The sequence below is a fragment of the Anolis carolinensis genome, chromosome 1 (assembly GCF_035594765.1).
Source record: "Anolis carolinensis isolate JA03-04 chromosome 1, rAnoCar3.1.pri, whole genome shotgun sequence".
Lineage (NCBI taxonomy): Eukaryota > Metazoa > Chordata > Lepidosauria > Squamata > Dactyloidae > Anolis > Anolis carolinensis.
The window spans coordinates 314237334-314258883 of record NC_085841.1 but is presented as its reverse complement, the minus strand read 5'-3'; the positions used below and the strand labels follow the sequence as shown (position 1 = coordinate 314258883).

The 21550-nt window shown below is 37.3% G+C and overlaps 1 protein-coding gene across 2 annotated transcripts in view; it reads left to right on the top strand.

Annotated features, from left to right (window-relative positions):
* ivd (isovaleryl-CoA dehydrogenase) overlaps nucleotides 1–21550 on the top strand; it is a 39046-nt gene that overhangs the window by 14486 nt on the left and 3010 nt on the right. For both annotated transcript variants that reach the window (XM_062968182.1, XM_003224793.3), the window contains 8 exons: nucleotides 894–945; nucleotides 1984–2153; nucleotides 4752–4845; nucleotides 7099–7235; nucleotides 8964–9060; nucleotides 14275–14368; nucleotides 17902–17983; nucleotides 21120–21224. In XM_062968182.1, the coding sequence (XP_062824252.1) occupies nucleotides 894–945; nucleotides 1984–2153; nucleotides 4752–4845; nucleotides 7099–7235; nucleotides 8964–9060; nucleotides 14275–14368; nucleotides 17902–17983; nucleotides 21120–21224 (831 nt within the window). The remainder of the gene's footprint in view (nucleotides 1–893; nucleotides 946–1983; nucleotides 2154–4751; nucleotides 4846–7098; nucleotides 7236–8963; nucleotides 9061–14274; nucleotides 14369–17901; nucleotides 17984–21119; nucleotides 21225–21550) is intronic.

Genomic DNA, 21550 nt, shown 5'->3' with positions numbered 1-21550 from the left:
ATATCTGACTGCCGTTGTTGCAGAATCCTCATTCTTCAGGGACTTCATCTCCCCTACCCACATTGGTTCATCATGGACAAGTTGCTGCCCCCTTTCTAGGCTGCATTTATTTATTTACATTACTTTTTAACCTGCATTTCTCCCAATCAACAGTGGTGTCTAGATCAAGGGAAGTCATAGTCCCACTCTATTCTGCTTTGGGCAGACCTCACCTGGAATACTATGTCCAGTTCAGAAGATATAGACAAGCTGGGATATGTCCAGAGAAGGGCAACCAAAATGGTAGAAGGTTTGAAAGCCAAGCCCTATGTGGAGTGGCTTTGGAAGCTGGCTATGTTTAGCTTGGAGAAGAGAAGGCTGAGAGCAAACACGATAGCCATATCTGACAATGGAATATGCTGCTTTGGAGTGTGGTGGAATCTCCTTCTCTGGAGGTTAAGTAGACGCTGAATGGGCATTTGTTGAGAGAGCTTTGATTGTGTTTTTCTGCATGACATAATAGGGTTAGATTGGATGGCCCTTGTGGTCTCTTCCAACTCTGAGATTCTGTAATTTCTATCTTCCAACCAGATAGGAGAGGTACACAGTGCTATGTCCATGTGCCTACAATGCAAGAAGGGCTATTCATATATTGATTTAGGATGATAGTGTGCACAATCCTGAAAGTTACAGCTGGGTAGTAGCATGGAAAAAGGAGTAAAGAAGAAGGTTTTTTTTAAAGGGGCAAAATGGATATGAAACTGACTCTGGAACTCTAGTTCCCTATATATATTGCAAGGCAGTGGATATATTGACTTTGTTTCTGTGAGGTGATAACACATATTTTAAAAACTGGTTACCTGATCTTATATTAGACTAGAAACATGTTAATAGCTTTTCTTTGATATTTGTAGGAGTTTTGGAAGAAGCTGGGAGAATTAGGAGTTCTGGGAATAACTGCTCCAGGTAAGTATGTACCTTTAATTCCTGGATAGGGTGAATACTAGGCCTGTGCTATCAATGAAAAAAAAGGTTTCAGTACGCATTATTAAATGGGGCAGGGGGGTCGTTTCTAAAGTGTTTCTAAAATACTGTAGGGGGTCCATATAATTTTTCATTTTGTAATTTTACAAGGGGGGAGCTTCCGGAGCTCCTTTCTCCCTCATTTTTGGAGCTTTTGGGATGAAACTTGCTACAGTGGTAGAACACATTACCACTGTTACTTCTCCCCCCCCCCCCCCACCCCAAGTTTCAGAATGTTTCACAAATTCACTGATTTTTTGGGGCATTTTTAAAAAAATTACCAACATAAACCTAACAGTACTATTTTACTGGAAGACCACAAGGGCCATCCAGTCCAACCCCCTTCTACCAGGCAGAAAAAGCACAAAGTACCCCCAACAGATGCCCCTGCAGTCTTTGAAATAATAATAATAGGAAACCTCCTAGGTAAACTTTGGGGTTACTGCCTCTCAACCTTTCCTGTCTCACAGAGTTGATTCAACTCCCAACAATTCCCTTTTATCTCAAAATCCCTTTAGAGAATGAATATGGCTTTTTCCTCACCAAAAGTTTCAGGGAGGAGGAGAAGGCGTCACAAGGCGGTAAGCAGAATTCTGGGAAATGTAGTTTGGGAAGGCGAGGACCCCTGTGGCAAAGAATTCAAAAGGCCCCACCCTAAACTACATTTTTCAGAAATCTGCTTGTTTCCTACTTTAAAGCCTCAATGTGAGTGTGGTCTCTGCCTGTCTCTCTCTGGACTGGCCATGTGCTGGCGGAGCATCTTCCTTGCCCAGCCAGCTAGCTAGTCTTCATAGTCTTACAAAAAAATTGGGTAAAAATAGAGTGAACACATGTGTAATGTCTGAAAAACCTTTTTTCCTATATGATGCTCACAATTACTTAATGAAGGTTGGTAGCAGTAGAAATTTTATATTTCAGTAATGTGTAAATGTAATTTAGTTATAAGTATATATATATATATATATTCCTTCCTCTTACCAGCTGAATATGGTGGATCTGCAATGGGATATCTGGACCATATACTGGTGATGGAAGAAATTTCTCGTGTTTCAGCAGCTGTTGGATTAAGTTATGGTGCCCACTCTAATCTCTGTGTTAATCAGTTAGTGAGGAATGGAAATGAAGCACAGAAAGAGAAATACCTGCCTAAGGTATGTGTAATTGTGATTTCTCATATATAAGGCAACAAGTATGAAGCATACATTTAACACTATTTGTTAAAACACTCAAAAACAGAATTCCTATTTCAGTCATTCTATTGAAACTTTGTGAACTAGAATCTGGTTTGTAAATAAAAAAAATCCAGGTCTTTTTTTAACTTCTAAAATCCTATCTGATTTGTTGTTACAAAATGCAGTGGACCTTTGATGTCCCTGGGGTTTCATTCTAAGACCCCCATGGTGAAGTCCAAGTATATACAGTGGCATATTAAAATAGTGTCCCTTATATAAAATTATTATTAAAACAAAATCAAGATTTTTTTTGTATTAAAAAAATTCATTCCAGGGATAATTGAATCTGTGGACATAGAATCCATAGATTTGGAAGAACTGTACTATAGATACCGTTCTCTAGGTGAAAAAATTATCTATAGGCAATATAAACCTAAGCATATCTGACTAGAAGTTCTGCTGTGTTTTCTGGGCATACTGCTTTGTAAACATGTTCACAATTAAAGCCTTAGATCCAAGTCTTAGATCCTGTGAACTTGGCAGGACTTCTGTCTCTACTTCTACATGTCTCCACTTGTACTGTTTATTGCTGAACAAAACTATAGCACTTTTTTCATCTTATACTTCAGAGTAAAGCTTGGAAAAGTCACTTTTCAGATGAGTACAGTAGAGTCTCACTAATCCAAGCTAAACGGGCCGGCAGAAGCTTGGATAAGCGAATATCTTGGATTATAAGGACTGATCAAGGAAAAGCCTATTAAACATCAAATTAGGTTATGATTTTACAAATTAAGCACCAAAACTTCATGTTATACAACAAATTTGACAGAAACAGTAGTTCAATACGCAGTAATGTTATGTTGTAATTACTGTATTTATGAATTTAGCACCAAAATATCACAATATATTAAAAACATTGACTACAAAAATGGCTTGGATTATCCAGAGGCTTGGATAAGCGAGGCTTGGATTAGTGAGACTCTACTGTAATTATAATGACTTGCGGAAGCTGTCCTTATCTGAGCCATTGGAAGGGTGATTCTGCCTTTGAATGGTGGATGGCTTCAGCAGAGCACTATATTAATTTGATTTATATATAACTTCCCAAGCTCTGCCTGGGAAATGCAAAGAACACTTAAGGTTCTTTGCATTAATAAAACCTTAATGTCGTATACTTCCATCTCTACTATTTGCTCACTATTTATAGACATGACATTTCACCTAATTTTTTTAGGCTGTCACATACCAAAATGTTAATCACTTGGTGAATAACTTGCCATATTACAAATGCCAGATATCTCTCATTCCCTTTCATTATTCTCAAATGCAGCATTTTTCAGTGAAATAAGTTCACTCATTCAGCATGAAGCAGACTGGCAGCTAGTGAAGCTTTTGCAACAAGAGTGTTACGTGATCCTTGAAGTCAGCCCCAATTAACTGTCTGACAGCAGCTCTTTGGGTGAGCTGAAGTTTCCAAACACTCTTCAAATGCAGCCACAAATAAAACATGTTACAATAATCCAAATGGAATGTCATTGAGGCATATACTACCATGGCCAGATCCAGTGTCTCAAAAAGCAGGCATAGTTGGCGTACAAGCTTTAAAGGCTTTCCTGGCCATTGTAGAAACCTGGGCCTCAAAGTTCAAAGCTAAGTCCAGAAATACACCCAAATTGCCAATTTGTGTGTTCAGAGGGAGTGTAACCCCATCTAGCACAGAGTGAACCTCTATTCTCTGATCTGCCTTTTAACTGAATAGGAACACCTCTATCTAAATCTCTTTTCACTTGAAACCAATAAGCAATTTCATAATAGGATGGCAGTTGAGTTGGCCATCATCTCACAGGTGATTGCTTAAGAAATTTGTCCCTGTGTTCCCAACAAGTTCAAAAACTGAATAAGCTAAATTGTAGAGGAGACAAAGGAAGATGGATAGGAGCATGTTGACAGAGAGGTGGGAAGGGAGTGAGTGGGGGAAAGGCTGCTATGCCAAAGAGTGGCATAAGGGAACACAGAAGGAGGGTGACCATCTGCTCATCCATTGCAAGGGTTGAAGGATATTGGAGCTTTAGTTTATTGCCTAACATTTTGGCATCTTATTACATGCTCCTTAATCATTCTGTTCATTTTAGAGTATCTTGTTTTTAATGCACTGGCTTTTTACCAAGTGTGCCTGAACTGTCTGCCCCTTTCCCGTCATGTGTTTTCAAAGGCCAGGGCAGAAGTGAGCAGGATGTATACAGCTGCTAGCACAGTTTTCTTAGCTCTGTCTTCTGTCTGGAAAAAGCCAACCAGTGCAATAGCTGCATTGCTCATTTGCCCATATATTCAGCAAATTGCAATCATTTGATCTTGTGCCATTTCTCACTGTTGCACTAATAAATCTCTTTGGAGAATTCTGAAAGGAGTAACACCCCCATTTGGATGGAAGGTTTTCAGGCTTATTTTGATACCCACTCTTTTTTTAAAGTAGTGAATGTGGGAATCAATATAGCATTTCAGATTTATTATGGAATCTTTAAAGATAAATGGGGGTGATTGTCACCTATTTCTTTTGTGTCTTTCTTGTCCTTTCAGCTAATCAGTGGAGAGCATATTGGAGCACTCGCAATGAGTGAAGCCAACGCTGGTTCTGATGTTGTCTCTATGAGGCTGAAGGCAGACAGAAAAGGTAAAAGGTGTGTGTTTGTGTGTCCGTGTGCATGAGACAGATTCCTTTTCTGGCCTCAATGTGATCCCTTTGTAGACCACTGACTATGTTGTTTTGTGAGTTTGCTATGTCATGTGTAACCAGACACTCAATCAAACCATTATAAAACAGAATAAGCAAGTAGAAGTTTATTAACACATAGATAACACATGAATCTCTGAATTATTTAATCATTTATTAAAGGTATTAAGCATTAATAATTATTATATTTATTAATAATTATGCTGGAGATCTTGGGTGTGTCAGGTGATAATGCAGAGAGAAGTGATTCTATTATACAGCCAACCAATGGATTTTGGGGTAAGAGGGCAGAATGCCACCCAACTATCAAGGCACAGCCTAGGATAAGGTGTTGCATAAGGAGTTAATGGATACGGTCTTTTACAATGGTTGAAAAATACTTACACTGGTGTAACCACTAGGCATGTGTGATCCAGAAAAAAATGGTTCTGTTCGAAAATAGGGGGCGCTGGCGCTTCGTTTCTAAAGTCATTTCTGAATTTTGAAGGTAAAAAGTTCGAAACTTTCAGAAACTTCCAAATATTCGTGAGTACTTTGTTAATGGTGGACGCGCATGCGCATGAAGGAAAACATTACTGTCAATTGGGAAAATTGAGGGGCTTCTCTCCCTCATTTTTGAGCTATCCTGATAAAACTTGCTATAGTGGTAGAATACCTTTACCACTGTTGGCTCACCAGATTTCAAAACATTTGGCTTATGTCCACAGATTTTTTGAGAAATTTCAAAAATTTTATACTAACAAAAATCTGTTCCTGGTTTGAAAGTGCTATTTCCTGTTTCATTGGGTAGTCTTTATTTTGAAAGTCATTTTTCTACTCCAGAAACTTTGTTTTTGTGACAGAAACTTTGTTAAATTGGTGGAGAGAGACTCAACAAACCAAAATGTGCTATTTATAGGGCAATGTCCCTTGCGCAAAGACAAAGTTTTGGCAGTGTAATAAAGTTTCCCCATGTTTTTATGACAGAACCAATTAGGAAATGGCATTTATCATCTGGAACAAAGCAGACCGAACTCTCTATCCATAGAGTTGTTAGGGAATGATGCGAGATGTAGCACTTGAACTATGCACAAGGCACTTCTTGCGGCTGGCAGACAGGATTTCACCCAGACAGAAAAGTAACTTTGGGCTGTTCCTTCCCCAAAACGGAGGGAGCAGACCGGTCACTCTAACTAGAGAGCTGTTAGAGAATGATGGGAGATGTAGCACTTGAACTATACACAAGGCACTTCTTGTGGCTGGCAGACAGGATTCCACCCAGACAAAAGTAACTTTGTCAGTTATGTGACATATTGTTTTGAAAAGGGTCCAAACAGTTTCCCAAACCCCAGCACTTATTCCTAATTCCCAAATGCTTTCTTCCTTTTTTCTATCTCCAAACGTGTTCTCTCTTTGTTTCTCTCCCTTTTATTTCTCTCTCCCCCCCCCCCCTTTCTTCCTTCTCCTTTCTCCCTTCTCCTCCCCAAACCTCCTCACCGCTCACCGCCCACCACCCAGCAGAAGCAGCAGAAAAACCAACCACCTTCTTCCCTTCCCCGGCCAGTGTGAGCCTGCAAGCCATGTGGCCGGGCCAACAATGCCTGTCAGACGCTAACTCTTCCCTTATCAAAACATAAGCCCTGATTGGCTGGGAGGCAAGCCCATGTAAGTCATTGTACTGAAGCTGTTTCCGAGCCATCCGAAGGAATGGCTCCAAACGCTTTGAAACCATAGCGTACTTCCAACTTGCTGATGGACATCGGATACCCATTCGGATGGTCATAAACATTCTGAACATCTGAGAATTCAGAACAAACCATACATGCCTAGTAACCACTGCTTATTCTATTCTAAGTCACCAAGAATATTCTTACCAATATTTGACTAAATGTGGAAAGTTTGCCGTAGAATTTTACTGGAGGGCCTAAAAATTTATAGAGACAATATATTAATCAAATGTGCAAATAATCAAATCTATGAAAGTTGAACCCACAAATGTGGGGGGCCAATTATAATTGCTACGTCATTGGTTATCCTATTTACTGCAAGGAAAAGAACTTGTGAGTTTTGTTTTTGAAAAAAGTATGTAGGTTTTGGTATTAGAGGACCTGGAGGAATCCTGAGTGACTTCAGCATCACACTGTCTCTCAATTAGCGGTTCCTGGGTGGATTTTTATCTACTTGAGAATTAACCCATTCCTTCCTTTTTCCTAGGGGATTATTATGTTTTGAATGGGAACAAGTTTTGGATTACCAATGGGCCAGATGCTGATGTGCTGATTGTTTATGCTAAAACCGATCCAAGTGCTGTTCCTGCTTCTCAGGGTATAACAGCGTTCATTGTGGAAAAGGTAGGCTTGTGAATCTGTCTTTGTACATTCTTGTTGAAGGATATTTTACAAATGGTATTTTGACATTTGGATCAGAGAGAACTTACTGTTGTGAAAAATCACATCTTGCCCTTACCTGTAGTGTAAAGCTTCTGTTTAAATGAGTGAAACTTGGAATGTTGTCAGAGGAAAGGTAAACTCAGATTATACATTTTGTTATGACAGTGGCTTGCATGCTGTTTCCTGAAATACCTTGTACCTTCAGCAGAAAATAACTAGGGTCTATGTTGACTTTCCCATAGTGTTGTAGATCTAGGACTTGACTTGGATAGGAACAGATTCAGGACTGTCTTTGAGGAAAGGCGTCACCATTTCCATTTCCAGAAATGGAAGGTGTGAGTCTTTGTCAGGATCAGACCTTAGGTAAATGACTTTTTGGGACCACAACCCCCAGAATCCCATGGCCAGATTTTAGGAATTCTGGTTCAAAAGGAGCTTGCCCATACTCTGATTAGGTCCTCCATTGTTTTAAAATACCCCATCTTTAATTTCTAGGAAAAGCAACACAGAAACTCAAGTCCAACTGGAAATACTGTAATACTGTGTCTGGAAATTCTTCGACGCGTCAGCAATGTGGGACTTGTTTTATATAATAGTAATGGAAATGTCATAGAACTAGTTTGGGACCACTTCCATGTATTTTTATTTTTAATTATTTTAATCTGAATGCTCAGCCCGTGCCTGCTCATCCTCTGAATTGGTGTGTAATGTGCTACATCGGATCCATGTTGTTATAGAGAAGTTCAACCATGCTAGCTTTTGTTACATGTGTTCTTTATGTATTATATTGATTGGGATTATTCTGGCATGTAGGTTAAAAATCAATTTACAGTAGTCTCACTTATCCAAGCTAAACGGGCCAGCAGAAGCTTGGATAAGTGAATATCTTGGATAATAAGGAGGGATTAAGGAAAGGCCTATTAAACATCAAATTAGGTTATGATTTTACAAATTAAGTACCAAAACATCGTGTTATACAACAAATTTGACAGAAAAAGTAGTTCAATACGCAGTTATGTTATGTTGTAATTACTGTATTTACAAATTTAGCACCAAAATATGATATATTGAAAACATTGCCTACAAAAATGGCTTGGATAATCCAGAAGCTTGGATAAGCGAGGCTCTACTGTAGTTTCAGAAATGAGACAAAAAGGAAGCTGCCAGGAATAAGAGAGTGACCTGGATGGATATGGGGAGGTAGTGGTGTTAGTACCTAATTATCTATATGAATCTGCCTTTATTTTTCTCAGAAAAGAGTTTCTGGAGCTCTTTTTTTTATTTGCTTATGTTCACCCGTAGTTTGGTTTAGATACAAAATACTCTTCCATAAATGAAAAGTATAAATCTCTGTTGTGTAGGAAGAGAGCATGTGGTGTTAAGTAAGATTATTTTTACATGTAATTACTATACTAATTAAAGAATTGTAACACTGTAGTGTTAATTGTACACCAGTTTATTTCCTAGCTCTGCTGTGTCAATTTGTATTTGCTTCCTTTACAGTGGTGCAGACATTGATATATCTCTTCACTCCCACACAAATCATTCCTATGTGATTAGCTGCTGACCCCACTCTCATTGTAGACTTGGTAACTTGGAGGTCTTAAACTATTGTGGCTTCTGATCTGGCTTCTAATGACGTGGGATTTTCTGTGTTTCCCTCCTCCTTCCCTGTTTCTTCTTCTTCAGGGTATGCCTGGTTTCAGCACTGCACAAAAGCTTGATAAACTGGGGATGAGAGGGTCAAATACCTGTGAATTAATCTTTGAGGACTGCAAGATTCCTGGTGAGTGAACGCTCACTGTACTATGCACAGCAGCTTCTCTACTTTCTCTTTATATGTATTAGCTATTTATTATTTATATCTTGGTTTTTTACCAGGTTGGGAAAATATATTTATAAATATAAGGATTTATAACGATTTATAAATTTGCTTATAAATAAATGCATTTCTCATTGTATTTGTTATTAAAATATTCAAATAATTGTGGAAGAAATATAGGTTGAGTATCCTTACCTGAAAATCCAAAATGCTCTAAAATCTAAAATTGTCCACAGGATGGCTGAGATAGTGACACTTTTTCTTTCTGCTGATTCAATTTACATAAACTTTGTTTCACACAAAAAACTGTTTTAAAATATTGTACAAAAGACAATATATATACGAAAGATATATATGAAACATAGCTGCATCTAATGTATAGACGTGGGTCCCTTCTCCAAGATATCTCATTATAGATATGCAAATATTCCAAAGTCCGGGGGGCGGAGAACACCCACTTCTGGTTCCAAGAATTTTGGATAAGGGGTTCTCAGCCTGCATTAAAAATGAAACTCGCATGAGAAACCTAAAATAAGACTTGGGTAGCCTTGATACCGAAGTGCCTCCCATCCTGGCCACCATTGCAGCTGATCTCCTAGGACCACCCATTAAAAGGCTTTTGCCACTAGCCGTGTTACAGGCCCACATGTACCATACCTCCCCTTTGGTTGACTTCTATGAATGAAAACCAGACACATACTGTGGAATTCACTGCTACAGTATGCAGTTATTTATAGCTTGGATAACCTAAAAGAAGGCACCAATTCTATGTTTAAATGTTTGAAAGGATATCATAATGAAGAGGCTGTAGGCTTTTCTACTGCTCTGAAGACTAGGACTTGGAGCAATGGGTTGATATTCTAGGAAAGGAGATTCTACCTGAACATTAGGAAGGACTTGACCACGAGAGCTGTTCAACCATGTAACTCTCTGCCTTGGAGTGTAGTGGAAGTCCCTTCTTTGAAGGCTTTTAAACAGAGACTGGTTGGCCATCTGTTAAGGATGCTTTGATTGTGCTTTTCCTGTTCAGCAAGGGGTTGGACTAGATGACCTTTGTTGTCTCTTCCAACTCTATGATTCTAAAAACTGTGATTCTAAGTCAGCGAAGGCTGTCACTGTCAGTAGCTTCTAGTCAAAATAACTGTGTGTCACTTGTTAATTAGAGTAACTCTGTCAGCATATCACCTACTGGTGCACATGAGAAAGGGCATGGTTTCACTCATCACCTGCTTACTATTGACGTCTTATGGTCCATGGTGGGACTGTTGCATTAGATGAGTTCTTGGTATGATCCAGTATTGCTGTTTTATGCATCATGGAAGAGATTTCTTACTTTCTATACTCTGCAAAATGAGGTCTTTTTGGTCATTTGCTGATGTTTATCTTTTATTATGGATTAGTTAAATGAATAGCCTTAAATGAGCTCAAGGCATGTATTATCTTCTTACTCAGCCTACTCCCTTTTATTCTCTTTTAGATTCCCTTTTATTCTCACAAGAACAACCCTGTAAAATAAGTTAGGCTGAGCAATAGAATGGCTCACTGTTGGATGACAGTGGAGACTTTGAACCTGGGTCTTCCAAGTCCCAGTGCAATACGTTGACTTATCTCTGTGATGTTGTTGAGGACTCAAGGGCCTATTGTTCGCATGTTCTTTCTCCTCTTTGCAGGTTTGCAACCTCATCCCAGCTAGCAATGAAATGGATTTCTCAGAGTGCATTTTGAATCATTGCATGCCCTTTTGTGGGAACTGGCTCTCTGACCTCAGTTCAATAGAAGAGATCAGCAATGGTGCCAAATACCCATGTTCTTTTTGAACTGTCCTTAGTCTCCCAGAGCCACTTCAATGGTTGCTCAATATTGAGCTGCTTCAGTAGTTCCTTACAACTTCGGGGGGGGGGGGGGGTGGATCACTTAGATCAAAGTATACTTTAGTGTTACATCCCTGACAGCTATATTAGTGTATGGTCTAGTGTCACTTGTGCTTCACTGAATGTCACATAAGTTCCTTTGACAATGAGCAGTACCCAGTTTTGGGTCAGGTAGCAATGGGCAGGAGGGGATTCAGGAAGCATATCTTGTGCCTTGCCTGAGGCATAATTGTTCAGGGTTGTTCTCTGAGGTACATTCAGAGAATTCAGATTTTGTTCCCTTCTTGTGTTTCACAGGTTATAACTTTATGAAGTTTTTCCATTTAACTGCATTATTCACTTGCTATTTGCCAGTTGGTTTTTTGTTAGTTTTGTTTTGTTTGTTTTTTACTTACCCTTTTATTTATCCATTGCTCCTATATTTCCTTCCTCGGGCCCTGGGTTATGTCAGTGAATACAGGTATACAGTACAGCCTCATATCCATGAGGGATACATTCCTGAACTTGCCCCAGAAACAGGAAGCAATGAATAATAGCGAGTCCTCTGGAAATGAATTTCTTCTGTTGCAAATTACTATAGAGAGACCTAAGGAAACGTATCTAATTCCTAGAGAGGACATACTGACTATATTGGTTTCATTTATCGATGTTATGTTCAGTTCACTGATATTAGGTTTAATTTGATGTTAGATTTTAAACGCTGTTTTCATATGTGGGGTCTTGTTGGGATTTTATGCCAATATTTATCTGTTTTATGAAGGCATTGTATGTATGCCAAGTTTGCTGGAATTTGCCCTGAGTCCCTTCAGGGAGATTGGGCAGAATAGAAATAAAGTTTATTGTTGTTGTTATTATTATTAATTTATTATTAATTATTTTTTTAAAATAGTTTTTATTGAATTTAAAATTTTTCATACAATAATTGCTTTTGTCACATAGCAAATATTTAATTTATCATACAATACTTGCATCATTCTTTTATATCTACTGTTGATTTATATCTACTACATCATTAACATTTGTCTATATTTCTTCACCACTGTGTATCCCCCCCCTCCCTCCCCGAGCCATTTCTTATGCATTGTCTAACTAAAATCTCATTTCTTCCTGAGGCGGTAGCCCTCCATCCCTTTTTTGGAGTCCTTTCTCAATAAATTTCCCCCATACATCCTCAAAATCATTTTTTTCCCTATCCCTCTTTTAACTTTTAATTTACATGTTAGCTTATCATTTATTGCCAATTTCCATACTTCCTTATACCATTCTTCAATCTGTACATCTATTACTTTTCTCCAGTTCCTTGCTAAAAGCAGTCTTGCTATTGTCAATAAATTGCTTCTTTTTCTTTTTTATCCATCTTATTGTTATTATATATTGATAATAATGCAATACCAGGGTTTCTTTCCAATTTGATGTTCATTATATCCTCTATCTCTTTAAATATTTTGTACCAAAATTTCCTTACATATTTACAATGCCACCACATATGTATATATGTTCCCACTTCCTGACAGCCTCTCCAGCAATTTTTTGGATGGTTTTTATTAATATTTGACATTTTTAATGGCATTAAATACCATTTCCAAATTATCTTATAATAATTTTCTTTAACTCTTATTGATAAATTTTTCAAGTGCCTTTGTTTCCACAATTGTGACCATTCCATTTCATTTATTTTCATCTCTAACTCCTCCTCCCATAATTCCTTAAGAGTGGTATTTTTTCTCTCTCCTTTTATTCCACCCAATATTCTATAGATTCTACCAGTTACACCTTTCATTTTTTTATAATCATCTATATCCCTTCCATTTTGTATTATTTGTTCAAATTGGTTAGGTTCCTTCCCCTCTTTATTATTTTTTACCCAATTCTTATACCATTGCTCTAGCTGAACACCATGGAACCATGTCAATTTTATTTCCCCAAATTCCTCCTTTATCTTTTCCTTCTTCATTCCCCTCTTAATCCAGTCCCCTATTTTGTCTAGGTTTTTTCCCCTTAATACTTTATCCAATATATTTTTAAATGTTTTGGGAACTTCCTTTCCATTATAACTGGAATTATTCTTGAACCCTCCGGTATTAACTTTTTCTTATATTTAATCCATATATCTAATACATTCTTTAACATTGGGTTTCCAATTTCCCTAATTTCCTTTCTCGTGAAATCCTTAAAAAATATATTCCGAATTTCTTCCTCTACTTTTTCAGAATCTATTTTTAACCATTCTATATCATCCTTGTTTATCATTCCTTCAATAACCAGTCTTAATCTATTAGCTTCATAATATTGTTTTATATTTGGGAGTGCTAATTTATTATTAATTATTATTATACTTTGTCAATGTTCCCATAGTTGTATGGGTTGAAGTTTTCTTTGCTTCTTTTATTTGACCATGATCTCTTGATATCTTCATTTGTTGTTGTCAGATGTCAGTAGGTGAAACTGTGAGTACAAGGTCCCATGGATACAGGGGTTGTACTGTACTTCTAAAGATGGCAAACAAAGCAAAAGTGAAACACTAATTCTCTTCCGGATGCAAATGTTTTTTGTGGCACCATTTTAAACATTTAGGTCAAAATATTAGTTGTACAGAATTCACCTACTTTGACTCTCATTGGTTTTAAAGCAATGTTACTGGTAGTTTTTTAATGTGAAAAGTAGATGCCAAAATGTGCAGCCCGTGCCTAGGTAAGGCTTAAGTGAAGGATGTCACTCATAAGGATTTCTACAGGTTAAAAGGAAAAGTTTCTGTGCCATGCTTAGCTCTTCCCAATTATTAGCAAAAAGCAAGAAAGCTCATCCTGAATAAACTAGTAATGTGTTGCCATTGATTTGCTTAGAGTAGACCATGCAATGCATAACATATGAGATTTGGGATTTCTCTGGATTTTTACATTACTTGCACATATAGTTCAATCGAATGAATAAATGAATTTGCTATATTTATATTCTTTACACCCCCACAGACACAATTCAGATCTGTTGGCATTATCAGTTATGCCATATTAAATCTCCTTCACAACCAGAATAATATTGTTGCTGATTTCCTCATAATATGATGTTGTGGGGTCAAAACCTGGGCCATAGCACACTTTGCTTATCTGAGCAAGGTGCATAAGTATCTCAAATCATGTTAATGCTTTCTCTTTTGTGTTGCTTGAAATGATAGCAATAATACAAACTGCAGCTGTCTGTATACTTTCATTTACACATGTTGGTATTTACATATACATGTCAGGTGGACTTCTTATTTAGAATACCTGTGGGGGTATGCGATTAACCAACTCCCCATTGCTTCTTGCAGCTAAGAATGTTTTGGGACAATTGAGTAAAGGTGTCTATGTGTTGATGAGTGGCTTGGATCTGGAGAGACTCATATTGTCTGCTGGACCCTTAGGGTAAGTGTGTATTTATTTGTCTATTGACAAATCCTTTCATGTTTTCATCAGTTGTATCTATAGTCATCCCTCCACATTTGTGGAGGTTAGGAGCTCAGAATCCTGCACAAGTGGAAAAAGCATGGATATTTCTAGATTGTGACTTTTTCTTTTATCTTGCTGTCATGGTTTTAACTGTATAATTCGTGCTTGAATCTGTTTTTATTTGATCGTTATACTGTTATTGTTATTGTTTTTGCTTTATATTTTAACTTGTTTATATCTTGTTTTCTTTTGGGCTTGCCCCCATCTTTTAAGCTTGGCCTCACTCGGACTCCCCGAGTCCCTTCGGGGAGATGGTGGCGGGATACAAAAATAAAGTATTATTATTATTATTATTAATAATAATAATAATAATAATAATAATAATGGCCCTGGATTATGTTTTTGGTTGGTGTGATTTTAATTGTTGTTTTAATAATTCATGTTTTAATTGTTTGGTTTTAATTGTAATTGTTTATCGTTTATATGGCATCAAATTGCTGCCTGTTGTAAGGCCGCCTTGAGCCCCCTCCGGGGTGAGAAAGACCGGATATAAATATGGTAAATAAATCAATTACCTATTTCGAATGGCATAGGGCAGCTGCAAAGGTGGGGGCAAATAATTTATGAATCCCTGGAAGTTTAACCCACAAATTTGGAGGCATGATTATCATTCTTTTACAGTATGCCAGTGTTGATTATAAATGGAAATTCTAACTGGAATGGAAGATTGCAGTTGGACTTTTTTTTACTTAATGTTATTTGGAAATGTCTTCGTATTTGAAACATTTGACAAGAAATGTAGAATGCAGGCATGTTCATACAACCTGTGATCCTCAAGCAATTGTCTTCAAAAATGCATAGAACCACAATCAATATTTCTTTGTCAATGAGGAGCTCATCGGTACCTCTGCATGGATGCTGCACTCTAGGCAATCAAGACAGTTTGAAAATGAATGCCATCATTATGTTAATGTCAGCAGTTGGATGAATAGTCTGGTGTAGCAGTTCATACTTTCAAATTTACTGCTTCTTTCTCACTGTATGTACTCGAGTATAAGCCTAGTTTTTCAGCCCTTTTTTTAAGACTGAAAAAGCCCCCCTCGGCTTATACTCGGGTGAGGGTCCTGGTTGACTTATATTTGGGTCAGCTTATACTCGAGAATATATGGTACATTTATTATTTTTCTCTATTATTATTGGTATTATTACATTTATTATTTTTCCCTATTGTTGCTACCATTACATTTATTTTACTCTATTTTTATTATTATTAATACATTTATTATTTCACTCTGATATTATTATTATTATTATTATTGCATTTATTATTTTACTCTATTTATTATTACATGTATTATTTTCCTGTATTTATTATTATTATTATTATTATTATTATTACATATATTATTTTACTCTATTATTATTAAAAAGGATACATAAGCACATTTACATTGAAGAAGATGAGAATCAGAGTTGGACAGTCTTATCTTAAATTTGAGCTTTATGTAAATATTCAAAAACATTTAACCTACTGATGCCTCAGTTAATGTAATTTTATTGGTATCTATTTTTGTATCTGAAATTTACCACCTTCGGCTTATACTGGAGTCAATGTTTTCCCAGTTTTTTGTGTAAAATTAGGTGCCTCGGCTTATATTCGGGTCGGCTTATACTTGAGTATATACGGTAATTACATAACTTACTGCTTACAGAGGTAATGCAGAGAGTTACTGAGTGTATCCAGTGTTTCTAAATAGAGGCAGTGGCTTGCTTCTGGCATAATGATAAACAATGGATTATTGTTTCCCTGCTCCCTCAGAACTTTCATTTGTGTTTTTTATTTAACAGCAGTGAAATTTTATTTATGAACCCCAAGCTGTGCTTAAGCTTACTGTTGTTATGTGCCTTCAGTTTGACACTGACTTATGGAGACCATCACTCAGTGTGTTAAACCTCACTGCCTCTTGATTAATCTTAATTATTAGTTAAAGCAAACTGGCTTTATCAACAATTTTTTGAAATTAATTCAGGGTCAAACAAAAAGCTTATGTGGGTTATTCTAAAGTAGAAACGAGAGGTTCTGATCTCCTCCTGGATACTTTACTGTGGCTTGTTCTTATCATGATAAACCGTTGTTCATCTCAGGGAGGCCAATCAATTGTATTAGCAGTACCCTGCTGCTAGTACTTTGATGTTTCTGACTATCTTATTTTTGAAAGTGCTTCACTGCATCACAATTTAAGCAGTTCAGTAGGAAAAAATACATTTTCCAGTGGTGGTTCTCTCCAGTAATCTCTAATTCCTCCAGCATGACACTGTGATTGTCTGGCAGAAATTGACCCATGAGCTGTAGAGTGGGAGCATTCCAGTTCAGCTCTGTATTGGAAAGCTGATGCTTCAAACAAGTGGTTTCCAAGTTATAATCCTTCAAATATCTTCGAGTTCAAAACCCAGAAGCTCCAGCCACTTTGTCCAACAGTTACGATTTCTTGGAGATGGGATCCAAAACATCTAAATTACCATAGTTTGGAAATCACTGCCTTAGATTACAATATGTACCTCATTAGCCAACTTTGAATGGCAATCAAATTCTGTGATTAGTATTTTTCCAATCCTTTATTTTAATTCAGATATACCCAGATTGATGAATAATACTGCTGTAATATTTGACTAAAATTGCCCTTTCCCCTTTTTTGATGTAAGACATTTTGTCCCACTTCGCAGTATATTAAATATTGAAAGCAGCATATAATATAATAACTGGCCATCAAATTAGAAAACATTCTAAAGTATCATAAAACAATTTAAATCCCCAAATACAATAAAAATAAAACCAATAAATGAAAAAACTAGAAGGAGAGAAGGATCCGTTACCTACAAAATCATATAAGAAAAGTATAACAGATTAGGAAAACTCTGGAAAGACAAGAAAATACTTTGTACCGAAGAGCAGTGAGAAGTCCCTGGGTTTCCCAAGGTTTCTGTCCTTCAAATACTCTTGAATGCTTACTAGAAGATGTGGGAGATATTTAATTATGTTTTCAGGGCCGGGACAGCCTTGTTTCTTTAAAGAGTAGACAGCTAGTGTGACTAGTTTGAGCATTGGACTACAATTCTGGAGAGCTAGGGTGTCTCTAGAATTGTAGAAATCCATGGAACAACAACAAAATGAATTAACGTTCCTTTTTTGTTTTTGTTTTTGTTTTTTAAAAATATACTAAAGTGGCCTAGCAGTGCCAAAAATGTGGCAGAATTACAGGGTGGGGAAATAATATGTTCTTTTAAACAGTTGGACAGCTAAAGGCCTCAAAATGGCTAAGGGGAATGCACACAGCTGGTGATATCAATTTGCAAGATGCTATTGTGGTTTTTACCGCTTTTTCAATTTCTTGGTTTAATGATTGTAAATTTATTTTATGGTCATTTTGTTTTCCTTTTTCTTAAAGTTGAACTTTTAAAAGGTAGGATGCAAGTCTTTAAAATATATAAAAAGAGTGTCTCCCTTTCAGGATCATGCAGGCTGTATTAGACAATGCTGTTCCATATATGCATGTGAGAGAAGCTTTTGGGCAGAAAATTGGCCAATTCCAGGTAAGAATGATTAAAAGGTTGCTAAGAAAGTTAGAGCATCTTTTCATATGATTAAAATGTATTTTTTCCAATTGTATTATATCCAGAAAGTATTTTGGATTAATCTGTGCTTCATAGATGTGATGCTATTTGTGTTGTCGAAATAGAACAGTAAATAAAGAGCGACACTAAAAAAAAAACAGGGGAATTCCAGACAAAAACAATCAGGATCAGCTCACACCTCCCAACAAAGGATCCCCCAAGGCAGGAAGAATCCAGGCTTTGAAGCTGCAAAGCCATTAAATGCTAATCAAGGTGGCTAATAACACCATTCACACTTTCCTCAAACAGACAAGAGTTCTTTCTCCCACCCTGGACATTCCACAGATATATAAACCTCCCTTGCCTAGTTTCCAACAGATCTCACAACTTCTGAGGATGCCTGTCAGTACCAGGAGAGAATACTTCTGGAACATGGCAATAGAGCCCGGAAAACTCACAGCAACCCAGTGATGCTATTTTTTTTCAATACCAAAGCAGCCTCCCCTCCCCTTAATTGTTGAGTGACCACAAATTGACAGGAAAATATAAATAGTGCTGGGACTTCCGGATATGTCCACATTGTAGACAGCTCTAACTTAATGACCAAAGAGCTGCATGTGAGACATTGTTTTGAATTACAAATCCCAGAGTCTGTCAGCTAGGATGAATTATGGCCATGCTGGCTGGAGGATACTGGGAGTTGTCATTGTAAAATACCTTAATCTCTGAGTAAATCTAACTTCTTGGGTTACTATGTATCTCCACAAAGTTAATGTGCATGTATGAACATAGTACTTCCCACAAAACATGCAAGAATAGATGTGCATACAGAGAGATCAATTTTAATGTGTGATGCCAAACCATATAATATCCCTGTAAAAATTACTTTTGAGTTCTATATGATGAGATACATGAGATATAAGGGGAAAAGACAGGTTGTCACAAAAAGTATAGAACTACTGCCAATCTTTTTTTTCCTTATGCACATATGGTTAGTTCATTCTAGATCAAATAAAAATCCTAACAGCTGCAAAGAATTCAGTTTCACACTTTAGTCTTCCCATTTCTTCAAATTCACTCTTAAGTAGGCTTAGGCTTTATTTATTTTGCTTCTTTAAGAAACCAGATTTGGTCTCAGTCATTCATGTCCTAATCATTTCCAGATTAGGTTACTCGGTCACTGTAATGTCTACTGTGAGATTGCCTTTTAAATTTAGAAATTAAGGTTGTCTCACAACAAGGCTGCCACAATGTTCAACTTTCTTAAGCTTCAGCGTAATGCTGATACTTATCAATCACATGGCTAATCAGTTTTTTTTTTGGCTGCAACTAGGAGTGTTGGTTTGACCTGGTTTTGAAGGGTATGGCACCAGAGATTCTTTAGGTTCTGCTTTCATATGAATCTTATTCCTTTGAGATCTTCCAGTACCTCCCTGCTGTTTGAAACATTGCCAGTTAGAGAAAGGGAAAGAGTTTTTCCTGTGGTGACACTAAAATGCTTGAAGGCTTCACTAAAGAAATTGTGGCTAGCTGTATTGTCATTCATCTTTTAATGGGCAGCCACTTGGGTATGGTGGTCATTGTTATAAAGAACTTCCAACTGCTCCTGTGCCAATTTGAAAAACTGTGTGTGGTTTTATGCCATTCAGCAGGCCCTCCATGTATGCGGGCTCTAGATCTGCAGATTCAGCGAACTGCAGATCAAAAATAATAATTTTTAAAATTCAGATATTCAGAAAAAAAATGTATTTTAAGAAAGTGGTGGGTTGTGGAAGTGGGATCTCTTGTATGGCAGTTGCCTTGGAATGCATGAGAGGAAGACAGCAAGAGATAGGAAAAGAGGGAACTGTGTGTCGAGGTGTGGAGGAGAGGCTGGGCAGTTGCACCCATGAGAGGTGTTTGGGTGGAATAGATTGCTGAATCCATCCAGAGTCCCTTTATGTAAAGGACTTCACCACGCACATTTTTGGTATCCCTAGGAGTTTTTATTTAGAATCAGTTATCCTTTGGATATGGAAGGCTGAGTGACATAAGTACCGTATCAAGTCTAATGTACTATCAAGTCTAACGTGCACCTCCATTTTCAAAACCCTGAAAATAAAAATTTATTTGCTAATGAATGTATTGCGTGAAAAGCAGCAAAAAGTTCATACTTCGTAAATTAGGACACCAAAGCTTCCAGCAATAGAAAATAAAATCTTAGGATGCATCTAGGGACCCTTCCAGACAGGCCCTATATCCCAGGATCTGATCCCAGGTTTTCTGTTTATCCCAGATTATCTGGCAGTGCTGACTCATATAATCCAGTTTATAGCAGAAAGCCTGGGATCAGATTGTGGGATATTGGGCCAGTCTGGAAGGGCCCTAGGCTGTAGAATGAATCACTTCAATGACCTTGGTTCAGTGCTGTGGAATTGTGGGGGCTGTAGTTTTACAAGGTTTTGAACCCATCTGCCAAAGGATGCCGATGCCTCACTAAACTACAAATCCCAGGATTGCATAGCAGTAAACTGTGGGAATTAAATTAGAGATGACATCCCTCAAAGAGGAGCTTTAGGTGCAGCTTCTGAAGCAGCTTCCCCCTTTGTTTTGGTCCAGCCCCTAGATTACTGTGTTACATGAATCTAATGTACACCTTAATTTAGGCTGTAAATTATATTTTTTCTGATTTATAGTAGTATTTTAGAGTTTATTGAAAAACAGCGAATCCGCAAAAAGTGAACCGCGAAGTAGTGAGGAAACACAGTAATTTTAACATGGCTATTTGGATTCATTTTTTCCTGCATATTTATTTTATCATAACTTGTTAAAAAAGAAAGTAATGCAAGGCAATGGGGAAAGAGGAAGACCACATTCTGGATCGGTGGACTCTATAGTCCTGAATTTGCAAGATCTGAGCAGGGCTTTTGACTTGGAGGTCTCTCATTTATACAGTTAGAATTTACTATCAGCAGCTAACCAGTTAACAACCATAACAAAATTGAATTTATTATTCATTTTATTTATTTCTACATATTTTTATTGAAAAAGGAGGCTCAAAATATTGACAGTAAATTATTATACTCTACTTTCTTTATCCCCCCCCCCCCCCCCCGGTCAATACTGTTGTATTCAGCTCATGCAGGGTAAAATGGCTGACATGTACACTCGGCTGATGTCATGTAGACAGTATGTATACAACGTAGCAAGAGCCTGTGATCGAGGACACTTCAATGCAAAGGTGAGTTCACAGGTGAAAGATTTATCATATTGCATTTTCTTTTTAGGGATCAATTTACTGTAGTTTGTATATTAGATTAAGAAAGGTGAGTTAAGAGATGAATAGTTACACCCAGAGTAAGGCTCTTCCTCTCCCCCACACTTATAGCAATGAGATTTTTTGCGGGGTGCCACACACGGAATTATCAATATTTTTACCATATTATTAGAAGTAGCTCCTGTTCCCACTTATAGTATGCACACAAGAACTTATATTCTGAAGACTGTATTGTAGTTTTTGTAATGGTTGGGGTGACTGGGAGAGAGTTGCAGAGTTTATCTATCCAT